This window comes from Primulina eburnea, chromosome 8 (genome assembly GCF_022965805.1).
Source record: "Primulina eburnea isolate SZY01 chromosome 8, ASM2296580v1, whole genome shotgun sequence".
In the NCBI taxonomy this organism is placed as follows: domain Eukaryota; kingdom Viridiplantae; phylum Streptophyta; class Magnoliopsida; order Lamiales; family Gesneriaceae; genus Primulina; species Primulina eburnea.
Window position 1 is genome coordinate 28,426,871 of NC_133108.1, and position 25,417 is coordinate 28,452,287.

The following is a 25,417-nucleotide window of genomic DNA, read 5'->3' on the forward strand; positions in this document are numbered from 1 at the left end:
ACAATGATTCAAAGATTTCTTTTACTTCAGCTGATCAGTTTATTAAATTCTAAGTTTTTTCAATCACCAAAAAGGGGGAAATTGTTGGAAACTAAATTTCAGTGATTTGACAAACTAAGCTTCGAACTTACTGGAATAATTGTTCAAAGGAAACGAGCTTAACTGACTCAAATATTCTGATAATTGTCATTAGCTGAAGATTAATGTGTACCAGCTAAATCTTATCCACGTCATCAGTTGAAGCAGAATCTAACTGACTGATCAGTTGGGAACTGATGAATTGAAATAATCAGTTATAAGTTTTTCAGCAAAGTATCCTTCAGCTGATCCGTCAGCTGTACACGTCATCAGTTGAAAACGACAACTGACAAATAGTATAACAGACTGCAACTAGTAGTGTAACACCGCATTTCAGAGATTGCAGTGTACGAATGTCAGAGAATATCGACGTGGCAATCAACGGATATAAGGATTCAAATGTTATTTAATATTACCGTTGAGAGGGAAGCCTATAAATAGGTGAAGAGGGCAGCTGAGAAGAACAACATGCGAACTACTATTCTATTCAAGTTTGCTGTTACTCTGCTAAAATCACCACTCGTATTCAAATATCAAGAGCTCACTCTTATCAGATATATCAGTAGCAATCAAGGCTATATTTATGAGCTTGTTAGCACTTTGAAATCTTTGTTAGATTCATTCAGTTGTGTTATATTCGGTCACGCCCTGTAAAAGTTTTTGTGAACTAAGAGTTTCAATTTGGGAGTGTTAAGTCCAAATTGAAGTAGGTCAGTACAACGTGTGTATTCGATCAAAGTTTTTTAGTGAAAATCATATCTTCGTGATAGAAGGGGTGACGTAGGAGTTATTCTATTCTCCGAACATCCAGAAACAAATCGTGTGCTTTTTTACTTCAGTTACTATCAGTTATTCTATCTTTCAGTCAGTTTACTTCCACAACTGTTTTTCAGTTAAACTGATTGTTATCGATATCGACTGACGAGATACCGAGTGTCAGTTTCATTAAACTGAACACCCCCCCCCCCCTTCTAAACACTTATCACATACTAACCGATCCTTTCAAACGTTTCATATTCTCATCACTTTATAAAATTAGACATGCATATAATGTTTTTTTTAAAACCCAGCATGCAACATATCTTTTAATGTTTTTGTTTTATCATTAAAATACATAATCGTTTAAAATAAGCATTTTAGCATATTAAAAATCCATAAGCATTTAAAATAAAATTTTAAAACCATAAACATTTAAAATAACATTTTGACATATTAGATCATAAACATTTAAAATAAACCTTTTGACATATTAAATCATAAACATTTAAAATCAACATTTTAACATCATAAAAATTCATAAACATTTAAAATAACATTTTGATATCAAAACATTTAAAAATAATCATATTATAATAAAACAACATTCAGAGCACTGCTATGACGTTTACTATTTTCTAGGTGTAAAATGACCGTTTTACCCCTAGAAGCATAATTTTTCATATTTATCCTTATACCTCGGAACGACGTCCCAAATCGTCCCAAACTTATCCTAATACCTTAAAACACTCCCACAAATATTTCTTAGGCTTAAAATTTAGCTTTTCATTGGGTTTCCCGATTCTTTTTTAAACATAGACGTACAACTTGGTTTTGACTCGTATAGACTCGAAACTTAACCAAACTTGAAGCAAAGCTTAATAACACCTGATAACCCATTTTCAGCCCAAATCAAGCCAATTATAACCATTGAACAAGCATAAAACCTTGATGAAAAATTCTGCTCATTTTTGGAAAACCCTAATATATCCTACCATGGTTTCCTTCAAGCCTAGGCCATAACCATCATGTCCAGACCCTAACCAACCCTCCTAGGACCTAGACCACACCCTAGGGACCCTACTGGAACGAGCCTACAATGCCTAGAACCTCCAGCCCTAAGCCGCTTCCCTTCATGCACTATACGCCCCAAAAACGACGTGCAGCCTATGTGCCCCATGTCCAGCCCTTGCACCGACCATCTAGGACCATGACTAGCCTCCCTTAGGACCCTTGAACACCTCCCAAACAGCAGCTAGCAGCCTCCCTTGCCTAGGATGAAAACACAAACCATAGCCCATAGAAACCCAATTTTCGTTCATCCTCTTACCCTAACTTTTCCAGCCTTTAGACGTACACATAGGGACTCTTAAACATGTGGAAAAACATCCCTTCATGTACCCCTACCATGGCAGCCCCTTTCTGCATCATTATGAAGAGTTTTAAAAAAGAAAACTCTAGTTTTATGCATAATAAGCCATAAAAACGAAAATACAAGGTAGTGTTTCATTTATTTCATGCAAAAATGCATCAAACATATAATATGGTGTGATAGATGAGAAAAAGAAAGATTAAGGCATGTCTTTGCATATTTAACGCACGATTATTCGTTGACAATTGAAGAACGACGACACGAAGATCTTTGGCTAGAAAACCCTTGAAGCTTTCGAATTTTTCTTTCAAAATATGGTGTGTGCCATGTGATATGCTTGAGAGAAGAGTGTTTGAGGAGGCTAGGAGAGTGGGGCGTGGGAATTATGAGGGTTTGGGATGGAAATTTGTATTTTAAATAGTTAATTATGATACTAACCAAGCTTAGGACCATTAGAGAGTTAATTAGGCCTATTAAGCCCAATTGTGCATATTTAAAACATTAAAAATTATTTTGAGTAGGAAAGTTTATGAATTTATTAGCCGGGTTGCCAAAATATTCGTATTTTTGTTGAAAAACCAACACCGATAAAATTTACTTCTCGGCGTATAAAATCACATCAAAACTCCTTATTTTCAAAAATAAGAAAAAGAATCAATAATATTTTAAATGATTAAAAAACAACTATTTAATAAAATTATTTTCATTTTTCAGCCATCGGTCTTCATTTCTCGATCGCAACTCGAATAATCCTTAAAATTACACTTTTAATGCTTGTAAGTAGAAAAGCTACTAAACATCATATAAGCATGCCACATAATCAATTAAGCAATTAAAATTATTTAATAGTCATTTTTCATATTTCCTAGATTTGCATGCAGTTGAATTACGTCGTCTAAATTTTGGACCTTACAATCGTTGCTTCAACAAAACATCTTACTCCATGGGCTGAGACGACTTTGCGATCAAGATTTATTGAGTCATAAAAAATAGAAGTTGTTCAGATGAATACTTTTGAATATCGTGTCATTAGAGTTGGTCATGATGCAATCGTAGAGTTAAATGGAAGAACATGTCGTTGTCGAGTTTTCAATATTGATAAGACTTCCGTGTGTACATGCTATTGTTGCTGCTGGTCACCATGGTATTGACATATATGAATTATGCTCACATTATTATACCACGAATGTACGGGCTTTGGCATACACGGAAATTACTTATCATATTCCCCTATATGAAGAATGGAACATACATGCTGGCATTGATTATCTGATTGTACTACCTCCTAAATTTAGAGTTAACAAAGGGAGAACAAAGAAAAAGATGATTCCTTCTGTTGGTGAATTAAAAAGCAGAAAAAAGAAATTAATAGTTTAGTATATGTGTTTAATTTTTTAATTATGTTAAGTTGGTATTTTGTAACTTACACGTTCATATTTTTCCTCTGTTTCAATGACATGTTGTTCCTTTCACATTTGAGCTAATGAGGAAGAACATACATGCTGAAATTTGTTATTGTTTTTCAATTTTTTCTAATTCTTGTTAAGTTGGTATTTTGTAACTTATGAGTTCATGTTTTTCATCTGTTTCAAAGACATGTTGTTCTTTGGACATTTGAGCAAATGAGAAAGAATGTCTGTAAGCATTTGTTATTGTTTCAATTTTCTCACAGTTCCATAAGATTAAACTTTCACAAAAACTTGTGTGAGACGATCTCACGGGTCGTATTGGTGAGACGGATCTCTTATTTGGGTCACACATGAAAAAATATTACTTTTTATGCTAAGAGTATTACTTTTTATTATGAATATGGGTAGGGTTGACCCGTCTCACGGATTATGACCCGTGAGACGGTCTCACATGAGACTCACTCTTAAACTTTCAGTAAATTTGGTCACAAATAGCAAAATTAAAATAATAAACCGTCCATTTCTATTTAAAATTTTTCTAATTTCTTTGGTATTTATGGCATCTCATTATTAAATAAGCCAACCAAATACTTCATTGCATCCAATTTTTTTTCTTTTTTTCTCAATTTAAAATGAAAACTTGAAAATGAAAATTCATTTTATATGTTTTGCCTGGTATGTCGTTAATAAAAGAACAAAACATCATTTGTGATTCTCATCCATTTCTTTTCAAAACATATCTGCTGACATTTGTAATTTTTTTTCAATTTTGAACAGAAGCATTTGTTTCTTATTAGATTTATGTTAAAATAATTTTCTTATCAGATTATGTGAAAATGGTAAAGAAGTAACGACAACTTAATTAAAAAAAATAAAGTCATATATCTAAGTGAGAGTCAAATGGAGGTTATATTTTTAAATATTCTCTATTTTTCTGGCTTTTCGTTCATTTTTTTCTACAATGCGTGAAACAATTTCTCCGCTCTCCAGTTGCTCAACTCCTCACTTTCAAACGTGGGTTAGCTGCTCAACTCCCGCCTTTCAAAATTCCAAATTAGGGCTAATTCTTTTTATCTACTCTTAACTGAGTTAATTTTGCCAACAAGGTCGGGCTAATTTCTACCCGCGGCGATGCTGATCATGTTGGCCATAATTTGTGGGCTCATCTAATATGCTCTCATCAAAATTTAATTGGCTTATCGTGTTGAGCCAAAAATTAGTTTTACGATAAAAACACAAAGTACGAAAAATAAGATGACGTCACGGGTCTAATCAACAATGCTCTCATTTAGTATTGTTTCTTTGTGGGTTTTGGTAGGGATGTAAATGAACCGAACTGTTTGCGAGCTTTTCGGATCTCGGCTCGTTAAAAAGCTCGTTCGGGCTCGTTCGTTAAGCTTATCGAGCCAAGCCCGAGCCTTATTTTGGGCTCGACAATTTTGTGGAGCCGAGCTTGAGATTAATGATGTTCGGCTCGTTAGCTCTTGAACATGTTCGATAATAGGTTCGTGAGCTCAAAATTGAGCTCGGCTCGTTTAGCTGGCTCGTGAGCTCGAGCTCGGCTCGTTTAAGCGTTTCACGAGCTCGGGCTCGAGCTCGGCTCGTTTAGGTAGATCGTGAGCTCGAATTTGAGATAATTAATGAGTTATAATATTAAAATAATTATGTATGATAAATAATAATAAATTAAAAATAAAAAATTATATTAAAAATGTGAATGTTATGGCAATAATGGCATATTCCCGTAACCTCATCCTCATCTATTCCAAATCCCAAACCCTATTCGGCTATTTCCGTAACCTCACCTATTCCCCCCGAATCCGCGCCTCCCGACCTCCGCCCGCCGTCGCCGAGGGTCTCCGGTCGTAGCCCAGGTCCGGTCGACAATTATCGAAGCAGAAATCGATAGATTTGAGCGTGTATAGGTAGCGAGACCCCTTTCCTGTCCACCTCTAAACCGCGTACGATTTCCGACGATTCTCCGTTCTTCCGCCGACGCCGAGAGCTGAAAATTCTTGTACCGTCTGGGTCGACTTTGATTGAGGCGTGAATCGAGAGTTTGGAGATCGTATAGGTCGCGAACCCTAGCTCTGATTCTGGTTTGGTTTCATCTCCAAATACAGTGGGCAAAACAATTAGAGACAAAAGTTCAAAAGTTTCAGCCTCTCAGGTGCGTTTGAATATTGCTGCTACGACAATGAATTTAGTCTCCTTAAGAAACTCATATTTGTTGGATTGTTAATGCAATGATATAAATATCTGTTAATGCAATGATATAAATTAATTCTAGCGTATGCACTCTCACTCCGTAGAAATTAATTCTAGCGTATGTAGAGACAAAAGTTCAAAAGTTTCAATCTGTTATTGCTGTTACGGCAATGAATCTAGCGTATGCACTCTCACTCCTAATTAATTCTACATATGATTATACGTATATAATCTTACTATTTAAAAATATTATGGTTTGAAAATAATTATACTTTAAAGTAAATATATAAAAAAAATTAAAATATTTTAATATAATAAACTGAATATCAGACATCAAAGGCAACCGAATAGATATCTAATGTCGCCGCATAGAAGAAACCTTAGCATTGTGAGGTCCAAAAATACAAGGCCACGTACGTGATACATTATATAGTATCATATTATAATATGATATGGTCCAAAATTATATAGGCCCACGTAATTCATTATATTTATATATATATAATATTCATTTATTCAAAATTCTAAAGTGTATCTTACAGAAATTACAATGTTATAACACTAGTAGAAAAATCGAATTTTACTTCGGCCGGCTTTACTTCGGCAATAATAAATTACGGAGTAATACATCACCAATAACTTCAGTAATAACACAAGCGAAATAAAATAATATATTTTACTTCGGATGTTTAAAAACACGGGCTTCACTATATTTTTTTATTATATTTTAATTCGGCATATCAATGTTGACGAAGTAAAAAAATAAAAAAAAATAAGTTCATGCTGAAATAATAAGATGAACCTCGCAGATTAACAAAGGAAACTAAACTATACTGAACATTTAGCGACGAATTGTCGCTAACAAACCGTCGCTGATAAAGCGCATATGCGCGCACACTTCAGCGCATATGCGCGAGTGCCTCTGTTCTCGCATCGTAGCTACTGGCCTCCTCGCGCATATGCGCGCGACCTGCGCGAGGTCTTCTGAGCAGAAACGTGCTCGCTTAACGAGCTTGTTTAACGAGCCGAACCCGAGCCAGGCTCATTAAACAAGATAAACGAGCCATTAACGAGCCGAGCTCGAACCGAGCCCGAGCTTCATAACTTCCGAACGAGCCGAGCCCGAGCTTCAAACCAAAGGCTCGTAACGAGCCCGAGCCGAGCCTGATACTGTTCGGCTCGGCTCATTTACATTCCTAGGTTTTGGTTTCCATGAACATTTGATTTGATTTATGTAACTTGTGGCATTTATTACCGATTTTTAAAACGGGTTCGTAATCCCTTGCTCTCGAAATGATCATGTAGGAGAATAAGCTTGGTATTCTTTGGATAAATAGGCAACAATTTAGTTCAAGTTGCGCTCTATAGCTATAAATAAAATAAACTATTTTATTAGTATTATATTATATGAGTGAGTATTGAACATGCAAACTCGATCTATACAAATTTTGATCGTTTCCCACGCAATTTTTTACTTTGAAGTGGGATCATTACAAATTATTTTGCTGCGTAAAACTTGTTTTATTCTCTTCTATATTTGGTTATGGTAACAATTCACCTGAACTACATTAGTGCCAGTCATAATCCTTCAATTCGTGTTCCCGGTCGCACTGGATTATCACATGATCTTGTACCTTTTCTCCTGGACTCCGGTGACTCCCATCTGTATCTCTATAATTGTATGAAGCGGCATCTGCCAAAATCCAAGACCAAAACTGTTTTCACTATTTAAATATAAAGAGCAGTGGTTTTGTAGCTTTATTCCCTTGCTATTGTCGCACCAAGAGTTTTTTTAAGTTGCAGTATGTTAAAAAGCTGAAATAACATACCCCAATTTTAAAAAAAAAAACAAAAATCAATCTCTAGCAGATTTTACATCTTCTAATGGGTACAAACCCCTAGCAAGTAAACAAGGCATTTGGACTTTTCACACGAAAATGAAAGTCATGCAGCAGGGGCTGACTGGTGTGAATATTTTGTTCTCCGTGGTAAGCTATGTAATTACATACTAACACAACTTTTCGCTTCAACTCGATTTATTTCATTATAATTATACTGATTTTACAAATAGATAATTCAGGATCCTCATCTTACCAACCCAAGATGAGGTACAAATGTATTCTGCCTGCTGGTCGTCTAAAAAAGACAGGAAGTTGTAGCTATGTATTACAGGTCCTAAAGTCAAACTTCTATTTGTTGATTCTACTCATGTCAAGAAATTATCAAAATGTATTCACTTGAAATAATTAACTCATAATGATATAGGATTCCAGCAAATACTGCATAATAGAATCATGTGGATTACTTGATTCAAGTAAAATAAATAGAAAATAAACTACTCGGTTTCTACCTCATTAAAATAAAGGTAATTGAGGATCATATACCTCTATGTGGGGAATCTCTTTCAATGGCCGGTCTGCAAAGTAAGCATACAGAGCCCTCAACACCGCCTATAAGAAAATTACAAAAAAAATAGCTTAGCATTTTGTGGAGAAAGGTAAATTCAGTTCAAATGTATACCTGGTGAGCAACCACCACAACTGGAGCTCTTTGTCGTTCCAATTCAATGATCACAGGCTCTAACCTGAAAGATGCGAAAAGGCAGATACAAGTGAGCACTATAAAGTTTGAACCTTGAGAAAACACATATTTCATTGGAATTGCAGAATACAAACCGTTGTATAACATCGAGATATGATTCCCCGCGAGGATATCTGTACCTCAACTTATCCTTTTTCCGTGACCTATAATACACGAAACAGGTTAATCCCGGGACAGCTGAGCTTGAGATGATGAAAAGAATCAAAAATAAAAAGTGCACAAAATGCATTTCCAGTAATGTATTCATAAGCTGAAAAATGAATGGATGCTAAAACAAACTCGTTTCTTCAATAAAACAAAAAAAAAAATCATAAACAAACACAGAATTGTACAATACATAATACTTTGTTTAGTGATCAATCACTTTTATTCCACCAGTTACAGCAATGCTACACATTTTGGGTTCAATTCATTCCAGCTTGTTTAATTTCCATTACATGAGGGTACACACACGAAAAAGGTATATGGAAATCAAATACTCTGTTTCCTAGTTAATTCAGTTGATAAATTCAGTTTCCCATTTGTAAGGACTCTAGGTTCCAATTTATCAGCTGAACCCTAAATTCTCCAGGACACATCTCGCAAAATTTCTTTCAGATTCATGTGTTTTGATCCAGCCTCAGGGGTGATGCAGTGGGCTTTACTAGCTTGAAAAGTCAAACGAAAGAAAGGAAAATGCTCTAGAAGGGGAGAGAGTGAATAAATGATCAATTATGTACATGTGACATGTTGATGTAGTTTGACACTTGACAGCCCCCCCAGAGATAAATATCATGAAAAAAACAAACCAAGATATCATCCATAAACCTCATGCAATATTCAGGTCTGAAAAAAATTGACGCACAAAATAAATAAACGAGGAAAAAAGACATGAAAAATTAATGCTTAAAAACTGAAGTATACTCGTATTCCTCGGGCATATTTTTCTTTATTTCTTCATATGTCATCCCATCACAAACACCAGCATTAATTTCATCAAGTGCACGCCATTGTATCTACAAAATAAGATAATGAAGGAATGACTCAGATGTCGGTTTAAAGAAAGCATAGAATATCAACAGCTATGGGCGCACTATTACACAAACCTTAGGGAATCCAACTATAGGGCTTGCTGTTAAAATTGTTCTTTGCAATGTGCTAGTCCATATCTAAAACATGTGAGAAATAGAAGTCAATAGCTAATGAACAGCAAATGTAGACAGAAGAATACTTATTTTTCCTGTAAATGTGGTGAATATAAGCTGTGCATAATTAATTATTGTTGAGAGAGAGCGGTTGTTCTTAATCTTGTCTAACATAAAAAATGTACATAGAATCAAATTGAATGCTATCAAAATTATGATATAATATAACTTTATTATACGATTTAATTGAGAAAGTCAAACCATATGTATTCCCAATTTCCCATTATAATATCTAACCTATAGGATGGGATTGCGATAGTATAAACTCGGGTAAATTCATCAAGAATTTTGTTTACGTATTTGTAATGCGGATGCAGAGTTTTATATGTTTCTCTCACTGAAACTATATAAAATTTACAAATTTAAAACATATTCAACTAAATCTCAGAGATCAGAGAAACTTACAGAAGCTGCCCTTTCATTTTTCAGACGTTTTTCAACAAAATTGGCAAGTTTCTTCGAATAAAGCTCCCCAGAATCACTGATAAAAGGCAATTGACATCACAAAAGGGCAATAACATGAATCACAACAAATAAGCGTAATTGAAGCACTTCACCTTGATAAACTCAAGTAAAACACAAGAAAATCTAGTCTTGAATGGACAACTTTTGAGCTCCATTTTTAAAACATTAAAATTTGAAATATGATGTAGCATCATTGAATAGATGTGTCGAAATCCAACAACTTTTCAGTAGAATTTAACCTTTACAGCACTCTCTTTTTACAACTACAATCTCAATCACCGACACCATCATCAGACTTAATACTAGGAAGAAGCTGTTCATATATAAGATCTAGTCTCCTATTGAATATGTGTGGCGCAGTTTTTGTTTTGAGTCCATTAGCGCGTTGAAATGATTGCTTTCACCTTGCACTCAGTCAATTATTTTTGCATGAAAGTAAGGATATTTGGTTATTTAAACTAATATTTGAGTTGTAGATCGAGTCTTCAAGAAAAATATTGCTAAAATATACATTGAAGGTGCAAAATCTATCAGAAAGTGATTGCTTAGCAAGAAAGGAAAAATTCTACAAGAATATGGAAGGTATGCGAAGTTAACAATGTCTCGTACTACAACCATCTTGAATTGGAGTCGGACGAAAAAGTATAATAAGAAAAATATTTCATATTTCGTAAGAGAGAGAACCTTATCACACTATCACCACCAATTCGGCATCTAACATTGTCACGGCTCTCCCCATGCCTAGTAAGAAAAATTGGGCGTGGTGTGAGATGTGTATTCACCTGCAACATCACAGGAAGAACATTTGAAATCATTACCATATGATGTGCAATGTTTTCCCTCAATCCTAACATCCATCATCATCCCTCTTCTAAATTTGAAATGATAAACAAAAGAATGAAATAGAGCAGAAGAGTTGGAGACAACAGTATTCTATCCACAACATTATGATACAAAGGCAAAAGAGACATGTCCCAAGAGAAGACAAACTACAACATACCAAGAAGAATACTATCCGCCCAGGAAGATATCCACTAATATTGTTCACCTGTTAAATAAATCAAACCGACATCAACTCTACAATTATAACTTTAAGAAAAAGAAAAGTTCTTTGTTAAAAAAAGAGAGGCCCAGAAAGAAATTAAATAATACGCAATCTTAAATTACTTAAAAAACAATAGCTGAAAAATAAAGATAAAACACCATATTGAAAGACGAAACAGTTATCTTTTGTCCCCATAATAAAAAAATGTAGAGAATGAAAGTAAGTGCCCGGACTTAATTCATAAATAGAAGTCCACTTCAACAAGATGCATTTCGAATAAATTCACCACAAATTAGAAAGTTGATCTCCGGAAATTTCACATGTAAAACAACTAGAGGACATTTTAAAATTATAAAGATAGTCAAACACAAGACTTATCTTATAAGCCAAGCATTCACCATGAAGATAACTGAGCATAAAAAGCATGGCAAGCACAGAGTTTTACAATCAGATGAATTACAAAACGAATGAAAATGATTCTCTTTTTCTTACATGAGTCAAAATTACAATTTATGGGACATAATCTTCCTAAGATTTAGGAACGAAATCAGAAAAGACAACTTTTCTTGAACAAAGGATCTACAGTAGAAATGAATACTAAACGAAGGACATGACATCATTCCAATTCGAGACAAGATCCTATCAAAATGCTTTTTAAAATTTATATACACTGAAAAGGAATTCTAGATCATTTTGTTGAAGTAGAAATGGTTCATTCATTTCTGTTTATGGTAACTATATCCCATAGAAGTTACCTTGGTCACATTAGCCGTGAGAAAGATGGCTAATCAAATTCTAGCAAAAGAGAGACTGGATAATTACCTGAATTTGTCCACCGTGGCCACTGACCATGTCAATCATTTTAATATAGGAGCCTTCCTCTACTGGCTCGTAAACCTGCAGAAAAGGAAAACTATGGATCATAGCATTCATCACAGAAAACTTTAATAATAAAGAGAGGGTAAAAAATCATATTTGAAGGATCTACCTTTTCATAATTTTCAAGTCTGACTTTGAAGTCATGATATCCTGCTTCATAATCTGTCCTGAAATGTATCATAAATCACAACATATAGTATGGTGCACATCACAACAAGAAAACTTTTTATATTCATACTCTTCCGCATAGTCTGGGCTCTGTTGAACTTTGAGACGTATATTTCTCTCAATTATTTGTCGATCATTACATAATGTCTCCAGAAATATAATCTGCAAGTAAAGAACATTTGGCACGTTTCAGACACCCAGGGATAAAGCAATTTACTTAATGCAGACTCTGGAAAGACAGAGAGTGCTGATGTAGTACTGGGTGTTTAATTTGGTATTTAATTTGCAGTTCAGTATTTAGGTGGAAAATAACTTTGAGTTCTAGAATATTATCGAACTAAGTTCTTAACAATTTTGAATTTTCAGACACTTTTGTTATGCTTCAAGTATCGAGTACTCTTTTAAGATTTGAGTTTGAGAACTGATATTGAACGTGAAAAACAAAAGTAAATCATTCCTTTACCAGCTATGTTTTTCAATTACACAACACCAGGCTGATAGGCCTACAAGCAGCCTTTTAGAAGGGCGAGGCAACCAAATAAAGGTTATTTTGGATGAACCAGTAGAAGAAGAGAATCATTGAATTGACAACTCGAGATCCATGAGTTGAAAACTTAGCTCCATAGTCCATACTATGAAAAAAACAAATGTTTGAAATATGTTGATTTCTCAGGTAAGTCACACTTTCCTAATTAGGTCAATTGACTCTATGCCTGGAGCCAAACCCCGACCCCCTTTATACGTTAAATAGAAGACTACATTCTCTAGCTTCCTTCCCGGGTACAAACCTCAGACTTGGCCCCCCATTCAAAGCCTCAGAACACCGAAAAATAAAACGTTAAAACGCAAGTGTGAAAAGTAGAAGTTCCACGGAGGGATTCAGAACAACAATCTTTTGTCGTGTACGTAAGCCACATCAGTACACATACAAAAGATTTTGTTGAAAAAGAGTAGAAATTAAAGTAACTAATAACAAATGCATTAACAAAGACAGCCAAAACTTAGTGTACCTTGCATTTGCCTTCAGCCATTTTCATTAGCATATTCCTTCTTTTCCTGGTACTGTTAGTGGCATCAAATATTCCTACCTAAACACAACCGGAAAAGCATTAAAAAGGAGAAATATCAAGTGCACCACAACAAACTGAAATGACTGACCTGGCCACCTTCTTGCATCCAAGATATCATATCATCCATTGCAAGTGCTGCTACCTAGTAGCAGGTCATGAATTAAAACTTTGAGCAAAGAAAAAAATTCGTTTAGTTTATGATTATAATGAAGGAAAAAACACAAACGGGTTCAAAATTTGCACTTTGTTATTTACAAAAATACAATTGGAACAAAATACACACACACACACATATGACAACTGTTCGAAAGAATGAACATGTGGAGATTTAAGAAAATTTACAACACAAGAACAATAATACATTATTATTGTTAGTAAGTATATATAGCCCATGGATAATCATTTGTATAAGAATATTTCATCATTCAATCAGCCTTTTTGGTAAAAGTACAGAAGCAAGCTTTCGTGCTCTTTTGTCACGTGCCTCAGTACTTAATGGGCCTAATATGGCCCTAATATAAAGGACTTAGGCCCAAGAGTTCCCACAGCCTTGGAAGAATCTAGACGTAAGGAGAGGAGAATAAAACATAAAGTAGGGGAGGGCTGGAGCATTCATTCAGTTATTATTTTGTATTCTGGACTAGCTTTGGCTAGGATACTAGCACTTCTGCTAGGGTTTTGTAACAGAGTTGAACGCTGGAAAATATTATCATTCTAGTTGCGATATAAATTCAGTTCGTAATTGTGTTCCTAACAATTGGTCCGACCTACCGGATGTTGATCGGAGGGGAAGAAGAGATGACAACCACAGAGCTGCACGTGAGAATCGATGCACTGGAAGATAAGACATTGAAGATGGCAGAAGATATGAAAAGATGGTGTTGAAATTACATGAGATTGTAATATCAATGAACAGGACGATGAAAAAATTTACAGGTCTCGTGGATTTGGTGGAGCCATGTATGGAAATATTGGGAACGCGTGCAGTTAAGAGGGTGGAGGAGGAGTACACTAACCAAATTCGAGGTGAATCTGACAAAAATGCTGATGAGAGTGAGAGGGAAGAGAAATAAAATGGGCAACCTGTCCAGAAGGAAATCTTGCTGATCCAATAGCAATTGCACGAGATGATGAATCAGATGATTATGGACTTTCCAGCTTATGTCTTTGGCATAGAAACTGAGGAGATCATTTTGAAGAGATGAACATCATTTCTATAGGTGGAATTGAGTACACATCTACAGATTCCATTGATTTCATTCTTGTAGCACGATACAGCCACTCGAATATAAACAAATTGTTGCAGCAGCTGTATTTTCCGAATACTTCGATCAAGCCCAGACCGATCCATGCGCTTGCGGAAGCTACTATTGTATGGGGATCTGTTTGCAAGGCATCGTCTAATTGTTTGTCCGTGATATAGTTCCGAAGACTTGAGGGTTCCACTCGAAGGAAAGGAAACCACCAGATAAAGTGAAGCGTGCATGGGGAAATCCTGCTGCGCAAGGGTGACGGAATGCAGGGCTGGAAATTGTGAGATTCGAGCACTGGACAGCACTGGAATGGTATCTGACTGAAGAAAAACACAAGGTCCATCTCTCTATTAGAAAAATACATGAGTTATTATTTTTTTATCCTCGTGATTGAAAAGGAAAGAGCCCATGGGATAATTACAAATCCAAGGGCCCAATCCATTAGCGCTAACCATTTATTTCACAATGGAAAGCAAATAACCGATAGCCAACTCCACATCGGGGGAAGATGAGGGATTTCCCGGACTAAGGTGTAGGGAGGCTTGGGAGGAACATCTAGAGGAAGAGAAACATAGGGTAGGCGATTTCAAACTGCAAGGTTTCATGATGAGTCCGGTGGAGAGGCTGTTGCATATGTTTGTGATGATTGAAGGATTTTTACGAGAAGGTAGGGTATGGGGAATATTATTAAGGATGGGAATGGGATTTGGAAGAAAAACGAAATACATGGCTGATTATAGCTGTGAAGGCTAAGGAAATATTTCCTGGCAGTGAGGAGGTAATTCTATGGGAGGAGATTTGCAACTGTAGCCACTTGGACATAGGGATGGGTTCAGACATTTGAGAGTAGAATAGATGAAAAAAGGAGTAAGGTGTTCAAGTATCAGAAATACAAAAATGATGGAGGGGGACAACATCTTTCAATCTAGCTCAACGGAGTTTTATCTCTTATTGGGAATGCTGGTGATTGTAAAAGAAGAGTGGGTAACCTTTGGCTTTACACCTTACTGCTTCATATCATTAATTATGTTTCGCCAGTAATTCATGAGTTTGTGATTCTGAATATCCTGAAATTAATTGCTATGCTTAGTGGAACTCTTATGTTGGTGTTTGAAGTCAATGTTGCTATTTTAAATTGCATTCCTAAATTAGCATTGAAGGAATGGGGGTTGCCGATTGATGAAACCAACACGGTTGGATTATGGATAATTGATTTGACTAATAGTGATGTAGTTGTGGCGTTTGTTGCTATTGTAACCTCCTATTGTGAAACTTGAGATCAAGCTGGTGGTAATATCTTGAATATGTTGATCAAGAATTAGCTTCAAATTTAAAAACCGGGATTCAACAAATACATCTAGCTGGGAAAGATGAAAGGGTACATCCCCTTTAATCATTGTGGGTGTGATCCTCATAGCAACAAGAAAAGGGGGCTGCTAGTTGATATGATAACCACAGCATGGCTGAAGAATATCCTCTTGGTTTCCAATATTTTGGGAATGAGTATTGCAACCTCAGTATTGTGATAGTCGTCATTTAAGTTGGTCGGAAGGATGCGGAATTCATGGAGACCAAGTTTTTCATATCTCAGCCTTGAGGACAAGGCTGATTTTTAAGTGGGTGGTATTGTTATGTGCCTCAATACTTAGCTGGCCTAATATGGGCCCTAATATAAAAGACTTAGGCCAAAGAGTTCCCACAGCCTTGGGAACAGACATAAAAACTGAAGGCTGGGACCATCAAAACATGTGCTAAAGTGCAAAAGATAGCAAGTATGGTGTCTCAATGCATATTAAACAGCTAGAATGTGACACTTCGAAGGTAACACGGGGAGTGTGGAATCAAAACATCTAGAGTTTCATTCCCTACATTTATCTATCATATAATGCTGTGCAAAAGAGGAGGGGAGAAAAAAGGGGAGAAAAAAAGGGGAAAATGGTTAAAATTACTCTTTTTTGGTTATTATTCCACATAGGTGAATTGAAAAACTGACACAATAATTGAAACCAATTGGAAATAAAATCTTAATTAAGGATGGCCCAAACATTAGAACAAAAGCAATAAGGCCAAAGAAAGTGTGTTATTTTTCAATGACAGAATCGCCAGTATTAACGTCTATCAGCAAACAATATTGAGCAGGAGAAGAAAATTCCAAAATATGTTACTTAGCTCATGTGAGGACATAGGGATGATATTAGTTCAAGTGTTAAATCATATCCGATACTAACTCAGGCACTAACACGTAGTTATAAATTTTCAATGGAATAATCCTATATAGTTTACCTCATTCCGAGCTTCCAAGCCTTCTGGATTGTCACCTCTAAAAAAATCTGCCGACTGCGTAGATAGAGTTGTGAGATTAAAGGTAAATAGATGTAAATGATCAAATAAAGTTTGGTTTCAGCTTCTTTAAAATTTATTGCCATGCTCATATACTAGTTCTATGTCTGAGCACTTGAGAGTACACATATTGTAATTGGATGCCTATCAAAAGCTTCGGCACACGTCGTGTTTGCAGTATATTCTCAAGCCTAAGAGTGTAAGTTTTGGCTAAAGCAATGAACTCATCCGGTGTTTGGATAGCTAGTAACTGACAATTCCACGTAAAACTTATTGGTTCACAACAATTCCATACAAGGATACTTAGATTAATTGAACCAAGCATGTAGCATGATAGTCCCATCACGAAATTTGTATATGGAAAGCTTAATTCATGAAATTGTAAGCATCTAATAGTTTCAAGTTTCTACAACAACAATCAAGTGCTAGTTCCTGTTTGAGTGTATGAGCATGTATGTTTTACTTGTACTTAATCAATCCTTAATCACTTATTCTGTTAATCAGAACCAAGCCAAATCCTGAAGAAATATTGTAGCAGATATATGTCGAACAGTCAAAAGACTTAAAACAAGTGCATGGATCCTATAAACATTGGATTTTCATAACGGTAAGTATTACAAAGGGCAGGTCATTATAGAGTTCACAGTAAAAGGCGATTCTTGTTTATATGATGATGAATAATCATTTTTGTTTTAGAATCAATTTTTTTGAACAAAGGCTACAGACATACCACGATTTAGTGATGGAAAACAAAGATTCTTTGAGGAGATTTAGTTTACCCAACTAAACAAATCTATAGCCTTGCATATTGTCTCGATTGCCATGAACTTTGTAGAGATATAACAATGGAAATGCATGCCCAAATGGGGAAAGAAACTTTATTCTTCACTTATAGCCATAAAAATAAACCGGAGACGGTATGAACAATATTTCTTATCATCAAATGGATTTGGCAGCTTCCTTAGAGGATTTTCAAAAGGAAACCTTAAACCCCAATCTTCTGTGAAATAAGAGAGAAGAGGTTTCACCAATTGATAGTACCTGATTAGTTCCATGCTTTAGTCGCCGATACTGAATCAAAAAAACATATCATTCAAGCAGATTTCTTCATTAGATGATTCCATGAGAAGAAGAGGACCAAAAAACAATAAAATGAAAAAAAACAAAAACAGAAAAAATTACCTTCCCAACATTGAAGTGTTTGGTGTCATGACCTAACCAACGAAGATACCGAGTAAGTTTAGCTGCAGTAAATGTTTTGCCCCGAGCTGGCAATCCAACCTGTAGCAGGCAAATTCATACGACGTCATTTCTAAGCAGTAAAATTCAGGGCATCGAACTGACAACTTCAAAACAAGCACATAAGGAATCTTCCAGGTTCTTATGATTTGAACAATTTAATTAGGAGAATAAATGTTTAGCACAAACATGCCAAGATTGAAAGGCACTGAAAGAGAAAATGGAACTTGACTGAGTATCAACAAAATATTTAAGTAATGTACAAGGACAATGGCCAGGTGTCTATCCTCCTTCGGTCCAAGCATCTGATCTGCAACAGCTGCCGCTGCAACTGCTCCTGCAGCTGCTGGCATAGAGTTCTAACAACAAACAATGAGTAATGAGTTAAGAGTGAGCAATTTCTGCAGGCAACAAATCAAAGATACAAGTTTTCAAGTCTGTATATAGAAGGTTGCTGCAAACCTTGGATTCTGAATCATGTTTGAGATCAACCATGAAAGTTGTCGCACTTGCTGATTTTACAAGTCTAGGAGATCCTACCCCCCTGTCCACAAAGAGGCCCCTGTGACCTTCTTGCTTTTGTAAAGTTGAAAAAATTCCACCTGACTTTGACTCGAGCAGACCAGATCCTGTAGGCAATTTTGCCAGGTCTGGGACAATGACTTCCATTCCCTAATAGAAAAATATCAGGTTACAGTCCAAATAAAAACAATGCTGTGTGAGAAAAGGGATGCAATATTGTGGAGAAAAAAAAGGTATAATTTACAACTACTACTACATAATTCATGGACGACGCTAACTGCAAAAGGAAGTGGGGATGTCTAGTCTGATGAAGCTCAATAAAGCGGAGTTCAGTAAACTAACAGGAACTTTGGGGGCATTGGAAAAATACAGTGTCGTATGTTCTCCAGCACTTTCGGATAAGCTTTCTATTTTTCAAGGATCAAATGTCCAAACAATTGTATCAAGGAGTTGTGGATCACCATCGCTGGAGTTACCAATTATAGGACTTCTCTTTATCAAGTTTCATACTTTTATTCCTTATCCAAAAAGTAGGAAGAGAATAACAAAGGATATTGGACCTCTAAGGAGAGAGACAACATTATCTGGGAAAACACCTATAGCGTCTCAAAATAAATCATGTATGCCATTTGTATAATCCAATAAAGATATTCTTTGATTTCATCATTTTAAATTTGGGCATCCATCATTTTGTGTTTTCAAAACTATATTTCCATCTTTGTTGAAAAGGTCACAAAATTAACACTTTCATTGTGAAGTTTGTGAATTTGTAAAACATAAGAGCATACTTTGTCCAATCAGAATAAAATTTGTTTTATTCCATATGATTTGAATCACTCATATTTTTGGGGACCCTCTCCAATGTATAACGTGTCTGGCTCATGATGGTTTGTTTTGTTTATTGACGATCACACCATTTTCCCTCCGATATTTGTTATCAAGTCAAACTCTAATGTAAGACGATACTTCCAAATTTTTATAGAATGATTTAAAATCAATTTAGGTTTAAAATGAAAAGGTTTACTTCAATCAAGTTTTATCTCCTTAGTCTCTAAAGGAAGGCATAGCTCAGGTATTCTCAACCATTACTACCCTACAATAAAATGGACTCAGAGAAAGAAACAATGGTCATTTATTAAAGACAACTAGAGTCATTCTCCTTCATAAAAAAGTTCCAAACTGCCTCAGATGGAAACTATTGTCACAATTGCATGTATGATCACTATCCAACTACAAGGGTTTTGGTGTATAAAATAGCAACTGAAATCCTCTCTAAAGTCTATCCTAGCCTTAGAACCAAAAATATACTCTCTTAAAATACTTGGATGCATTGCATTTGTTCATCTTCGTAACAAGACCAAGGAATATAACATCCTAGAGCTATTAAGCGCATCTTTATTGAATATTCAACATGACAATTTTCATTTCTGCCAATGTCACTTTGAGGATTAAAAATCATACGTCTCTAAATCCAATCTCCAAGTGGAGACAAATGACAATATCATCTACAAAAGAAAAGGAATGCATGAAACCTTTGAGTTAGCAACAACCAACAAAAACACAACCAAATAGATTTTCTATGACTTGCTCCATGGCATGCTCAAGTTCGACTAGGTTTACTTGGAGATATACGGATCCAGAATCAACTCATAAATTCCAACCAACTCCAGGAATATATGTAAGTGAAGTTTCAGACATTGAATCTCCTAAAAAATCGAACAATTATCACCTTCCCATCACAATTAGGAAAGGGAATAGGGAGTGTATCAGACATCCTCTATGCCCTCTTGTAAACTTTGTGTCAACAAATCTTCATTAAAACATAGAAACTTTTTCGATCAAATGAGCACAATTAAAAGGTGCCAAAAGGGCAGAACTGCAGGCACGTAAAAAGAACTATACCTGAGGAGGTAGTTGACCTACCATCAAGAAAGAAAGTTGTAGGATGCAGTAAATTACACCTAAGATGGCTTATTGAAGTGGTAAAAATCCAAACTTGTAGCAAAGTGGCATGCTCCAATAAGAATAAGTTAAAATTTGCCATCTCCAACTGAAATATTCAGTTGGCATTTGGAGCTGTTTGATGTAAAAAAAATGCTAGGATATGGTTTGGTAGACTCTCCAAAGACCAAAAGAAATATGAAGGCCCAAAATTTCGTGATATTGTACCAAAAATATTATAAGTGCGGCCCAGGCTGAATAGCCTAATATTGAGCAGTCAGGAAAAAAATATCCAGAAATTTTCTTAGTAAGAAGACAGATCTCAGCAAACTCAGTGAATAATCCGACGTATCTATTTCGCAATGAGATTATAATTTAAAGGGATCTCTTAGCTCGAGACTTTCTGAAGTGAAAGAGCAACACAAATAAAGAGGAAAGAAATTGTGAGAACATCATTGATAATTAACTAATGTGACGTGCACATGAGTAGGATTTTAAAACTTGATTTCTGCAAGGAAACAAGTCGAATTAAACAAGAATCCTAGAGAACAAGGAGACCTTAATTCTTGATTGAATTCAAATTCCTGAAATATGGAATTTTATTCCGAAAAAAGTAGGATTTTAATTCTCAACTGAAGCAAGAACTTTATTCCGAATCAGAGTATAACTTTATTCTTAATTGGGACTAGATCCCAATCCTATAAATAGGAGTCTTGGGTTGATCTTGTCATAGTCAAGTGTTATACTTGGTTTATAAATAGTCTGCAAGAAGAAAACAGTAGGTTGTTGTGACTGATAGAGAGGAAGAAAAGTATTTTGGATCATCATCAAATTCAATAAGTGTAAAGGGTAAACATTTATAATCACTCTGGCTACCTTGTTATAAAATTATTTTCACGCAAATATTTTGATCATGGCTTTCAGAAAATAATGCTTTTGTATGCCAACAAGTTACTGATATCAACATAAATATTGTGTGTTCTATGAATATCCATTATAACTTGAAAATATTTGAAATTATACGTGGTATAGTTCCCGATATGAAATAAATATGCATGTGATAAGAATGTTCTGAAGCCATAATTACTGGTTACCGATATGAAGTAAATATGCACGTGATAAGAATGTTCTGAAGCCATAATTACAGGTTACCGATATGAAGTAAATATGCATGTGATAAGAATGTTCTGAAGCCATAATTACAGGTTAATGTCTGTTCCAGACCTAAGACGAGTTCGATTCCCTCCATATGTGATTTGTCAATAGCAAGGTAAAATAAATGTGTAATTGTGATTCATGGTGCAGGAATCGTTATTTGTTGTCGTACTGTCCCAATGGTATAGATTTTAGTGAATTCTCATGTAATCATCAGTGAACTAATAGATTATCTAGTAACCAAAAAAAAAAGTGGTATTATTGTTCAGCTTAAATTGGATTATTTTGCAAAAAAATATTATGTACGACAGTACGAGGATTCTGGTTGGGATTGGGCATTACAAGAAATGATGAAAAGGAAAACAAAGCTCTGAAAAAATATCCAGCTAGAGAATTGGAGATCCAAGAACTAGGATGATTGAAGTACTATATGGAAACTGAAGGAGCCTATTCCACTGAATGCATTCTTGTATTACAATTGAAATACGCGATAGATCTTAGAGAGAAACTGGAAATTGAAATGCGGATGTGCATATATAAATCATGGTAAAGGCATTTACTCAGCAAAAACAAAGTTATGGTCCTCAAATTGATGCAGATAAGCAAATTCACCCATCAAACATAAAATCTGCTTTCGGCAGCAAGACGTGGTAGTCAGCTCAAGTGAAGAGTAAAAATTACAGTACTCGCACTGGGATGAGTCAGTAACTAGCATTGTTATTTGCTAATAAACATTTCAGCACAACAGAATGAAACAAGTTGGAGCTGACAGGAAGTTTATAAGAGATAAGCTGGAAAGTGGAGATCTAATTTGTATGTAAATCATTATATAAATCCTGTGACCTCTTTAATTGTGCCTAATCTCATCAAACAGTATAAGTTTTTCCTCAAAGCTCAATGCTCTATAAAGACAAACGCTACACAAAAATATAAACGAAGCATATAATATAGTTAAAGAGAATAACAAAACCATTGAAGTTGCAGTCCTATCAGCAGAAGTGCCAGTATCTCTTTGGTGATGTAATGTACCACTAGAACCATCACTTTTAGAAAATATCCCCACACGACTAAGCGATCTGGGATTTTCTGTCATGTTAGCAGCATAAACCAGACCAGAATTTGCAGATGTTATTGGAGCTGGAACAACATAGTGCTCAAGATCGAGCTCCAAACTGGCTGAAGATCCATTCTGTATTGGAGTATAATAAACAAAATGATTATTGCTGAACTATAAGGTATTCAACCTAAGAAATTTCACCCCTAGGAACTTATAAAGGCCACATACAAGGTAAATCTAATAAGTAATAGCAGAACAACAGGAAAAATCATTGATAGCAATAAAAATCAGATAAAAGTTCTTCACTAAAATATTTCTTGTACAAGATGCTGTCAAATTTATCACCAGCCCAAAGAAAATAAAATTCTCAGGTCACCCAAACAACCTGCTGTTCTCAGTCACCATGTCTATAAAACAAGCTTGCCAACAATACAACTTGACTCGCTGGCAGAAAGTTGAAGATAAAATTTAGGAATAAAACAGTAACTGGAAGATAATAAGAGATAGTATGCATACAGTTTTCAGCAAAGCATCTGCTAAAAAGCATTTGCTTAATAGAAACAGGAGAAGGAAATATCATTGAACAAGTAGAATTATTCTCTTTATTACCTCAGTGCTGGTTTCAGCAGCTGAATTTATGCTGACATCTGGGATTCCACGAACAGTTGAGGGTTGAAAATTCTCCTGATATGCTCTCCAACTTGCTGCAAGATCAAATGGTGATACCCTATCCGCTTTAATAAATACTTTGTACTCGAGAATCTCATCACCGGTCAATTTAAGCACAGCCGACCTCCTATCCCCATGTAAAATACCCCCTGTCAATTGCCTGTTTGGACCCTCCTCCACAATATAGGGACTGTTGCTATACTTGGGCTTCAACAAAAACTTAAAATCCAATGTCTCTGTTAATGGAGAAAAAGTTAAAATCTGAAAAATAAAACTTCGAAAACACAAGAAGAATGAAGAAACGAGTTCCCAGACTAGGAATTTACCATGGTTCGAGGGCACAACAAAACTTAATTCCCACATAGACGTCGACTCGCGTTCCATAGAGAGCTGTGTGGCGGGAAAATCAGCCAACCCAAAAGGGAGCAACTGAAAACAATCAAATTACATAAAAATGGCAATGAGAAATATACAGCTTTGGAGGGATCCCAGGAGCCGACGAGTGGCACAGAGCCGTAGACATGGGGAATGAGTTCGCCCTTGAGCTTGTAATTCTCCATTTTGAGGGAGACGAATAGTTGGCCGCCCCCTTGGTCTTCTCTCTCTTCGCTGCCATGGGCGCTGCTGCCATCTGGGTTCTTCGATACACCAGTCCCCATATTCGCAAGAAAATAGCGATAAGAATTGAATCCGTTTATGCTATTACTTTGATGCGTTGGGATTCTGGTTGGATAATGGTGCGTCCCACACAGGCCGGGTGGGCCCGGATCCGAATATATTCGATCTCTATTCGTATTTTAGTAATTGTATTATACTAGTTTTTTTTTGTTTTTTTTTTTTTTTGGGTGAGGAACAAAATGTTTCAGGTAGCCAATCATTTTTAGGTATCCATAATTAAATATTAATTATATATTTTTTATATTATTTTTCCAAGTTCAAGCATCTTAAATTATAATCAATTTTTTTTATTTTTTTATGAATAATACCAACATTGTACGTACACAAATTTATATTTCAAAAACATAGATATTATTATAATCGTAAAAAAATTAAATTTATTTAAAGTAAAAATTTCTAATTTAATAATTTTAATCAAATCTCTATATTTTCATAAATATTAGATCCTTTTGGATTTTAATACGGGCAAAAAGTGAAAGAAATGTTATTGGTTAATATTAGAATATCATTTTCTTGCATCAAAAACGTCAAAAGTTTAAATTTTTTGTATTTTTACTATAAAAAAATCTTTTATGTGTCAATTTATTAAACATTTATAGGGTGTTTAGCTTAATTTAACTTTGTGTTCTAAATGTTGACTCCAACTATCTCGGTTTTTAGACTGTAATAACTCTTTTTTTATATCCCTATGAATTATCTACTAGAATAAACGCCTTCTTCGATTCTCCGAATTAAATCCACGAATAGAAATTGTATCCCTTGACAAGATTGACTAGAATTCTTAACGAAATTTGCAGGTTGAGTGTAATCGTCGAAGGATTGGCGGCGATGCAGTGGCATCATGGCGGCTCGCGTAGGACGACTGATGTGTCCTATTGATGATTGACCTTGAGCTCCTCCAAGGGCTGGTGGTCGAGATTTGTGTATATAGAGAGAGAAATATTTAAAAAATTATTTATTTATGTTATTGTTTCTTGTATATTAACAATTTTTGAGATCATGTATTTAATAAACACAGTCTTTCAATCCTGTCAGGATTTTACTTGAATCAAAATTCTATAATTTTATTATTTAAGATTCTCATGTTGTATTATTTATTTTTTACTCTTGAAAATATCAGATATAATTAGATAATTATAAATCCATGATAATCTTACATAGTAGTCATTATTATTCAATTATTATTTAATGGAGATATTCTAAATCATTAATTAAATAATTGTATATCCATTGTAACCCCAATCGACGGTCGACGACGTCGATCTCGCTAGGATATAAATATCGTTCGTATAGTGAAAAACGAAAATTTCGATTAACAAAATTTTTCA

General features: G+C 35.2%; 1 protein-coding gene and 1 long non-coding RNA gene across 2 annotated transcripts; one reads left to right on the top strand and one right to left on the bottom strand.

Annotated features, from left to right (window-relative positions):
- Positions 1 to 7,188: 7,188 nt before the first annotated feature.
- On the bottom strand, positions 7,189 to 24,113 carry LOC140839353 (6-phosphofructo-2-kinase/fructose-2,6-bisphosphatase). The gene is made up of 23 exons (XM_073205998.1): positions 23,885 to 24,113; positions 23,738 to 23,801; positions 23,352 to 23,647; positions 22,656 to 22,874; positions 18,530 to 18,739; positions 18,331 to 18,426; positions 18,011 to 18,109; positions 17,870 to 17,899; positions 16,772 to 16,825; positions 13,324 to 13,377; positions 13,176 to 13,253; positions 12,236 to 12,327; positions 12,107 to 12,164; positions 11,941 to 12,015; positions 11,074 to 11,121; positions 10,758 to 10,855; positions 10,014 to 10,089; positions 9,510 to 9,572; positions 9,328 to 9,419; positions 8,499 to 8,567; positions 8,344 to 8,407; positions 8,208 to 8,273; positions 7,189 to 7,516 (listed from the first exon to the last, which is right to left on the bottom strand). The coding sequence occupies exons 1-23, from the start codon at positions 24,068 to 24,070 to the stop codon at positions 7,442 to 7,444; spliced, it is 2,262 nt and encodes a 753-aa protein (XP_073062099.1). The 5' UTR covers positions 24,071 to 24,113; the 3' UTR covers positions 7,189 to 7,441.
- Positions 18,747 to 22,584, top strand: LOC140839354 (uncharacterized). Its single transcript, XR_012119695.1, has 2 exons — positions 18,747 to 21,561; positions 21,678 to 22,584. It is a non-coding gene; the product is annotated as an uncharacterized lncRNA (long non-coding RNA).
- Positions 24,114 to 25,417: the final 1,304 nt, after the last annotated feature.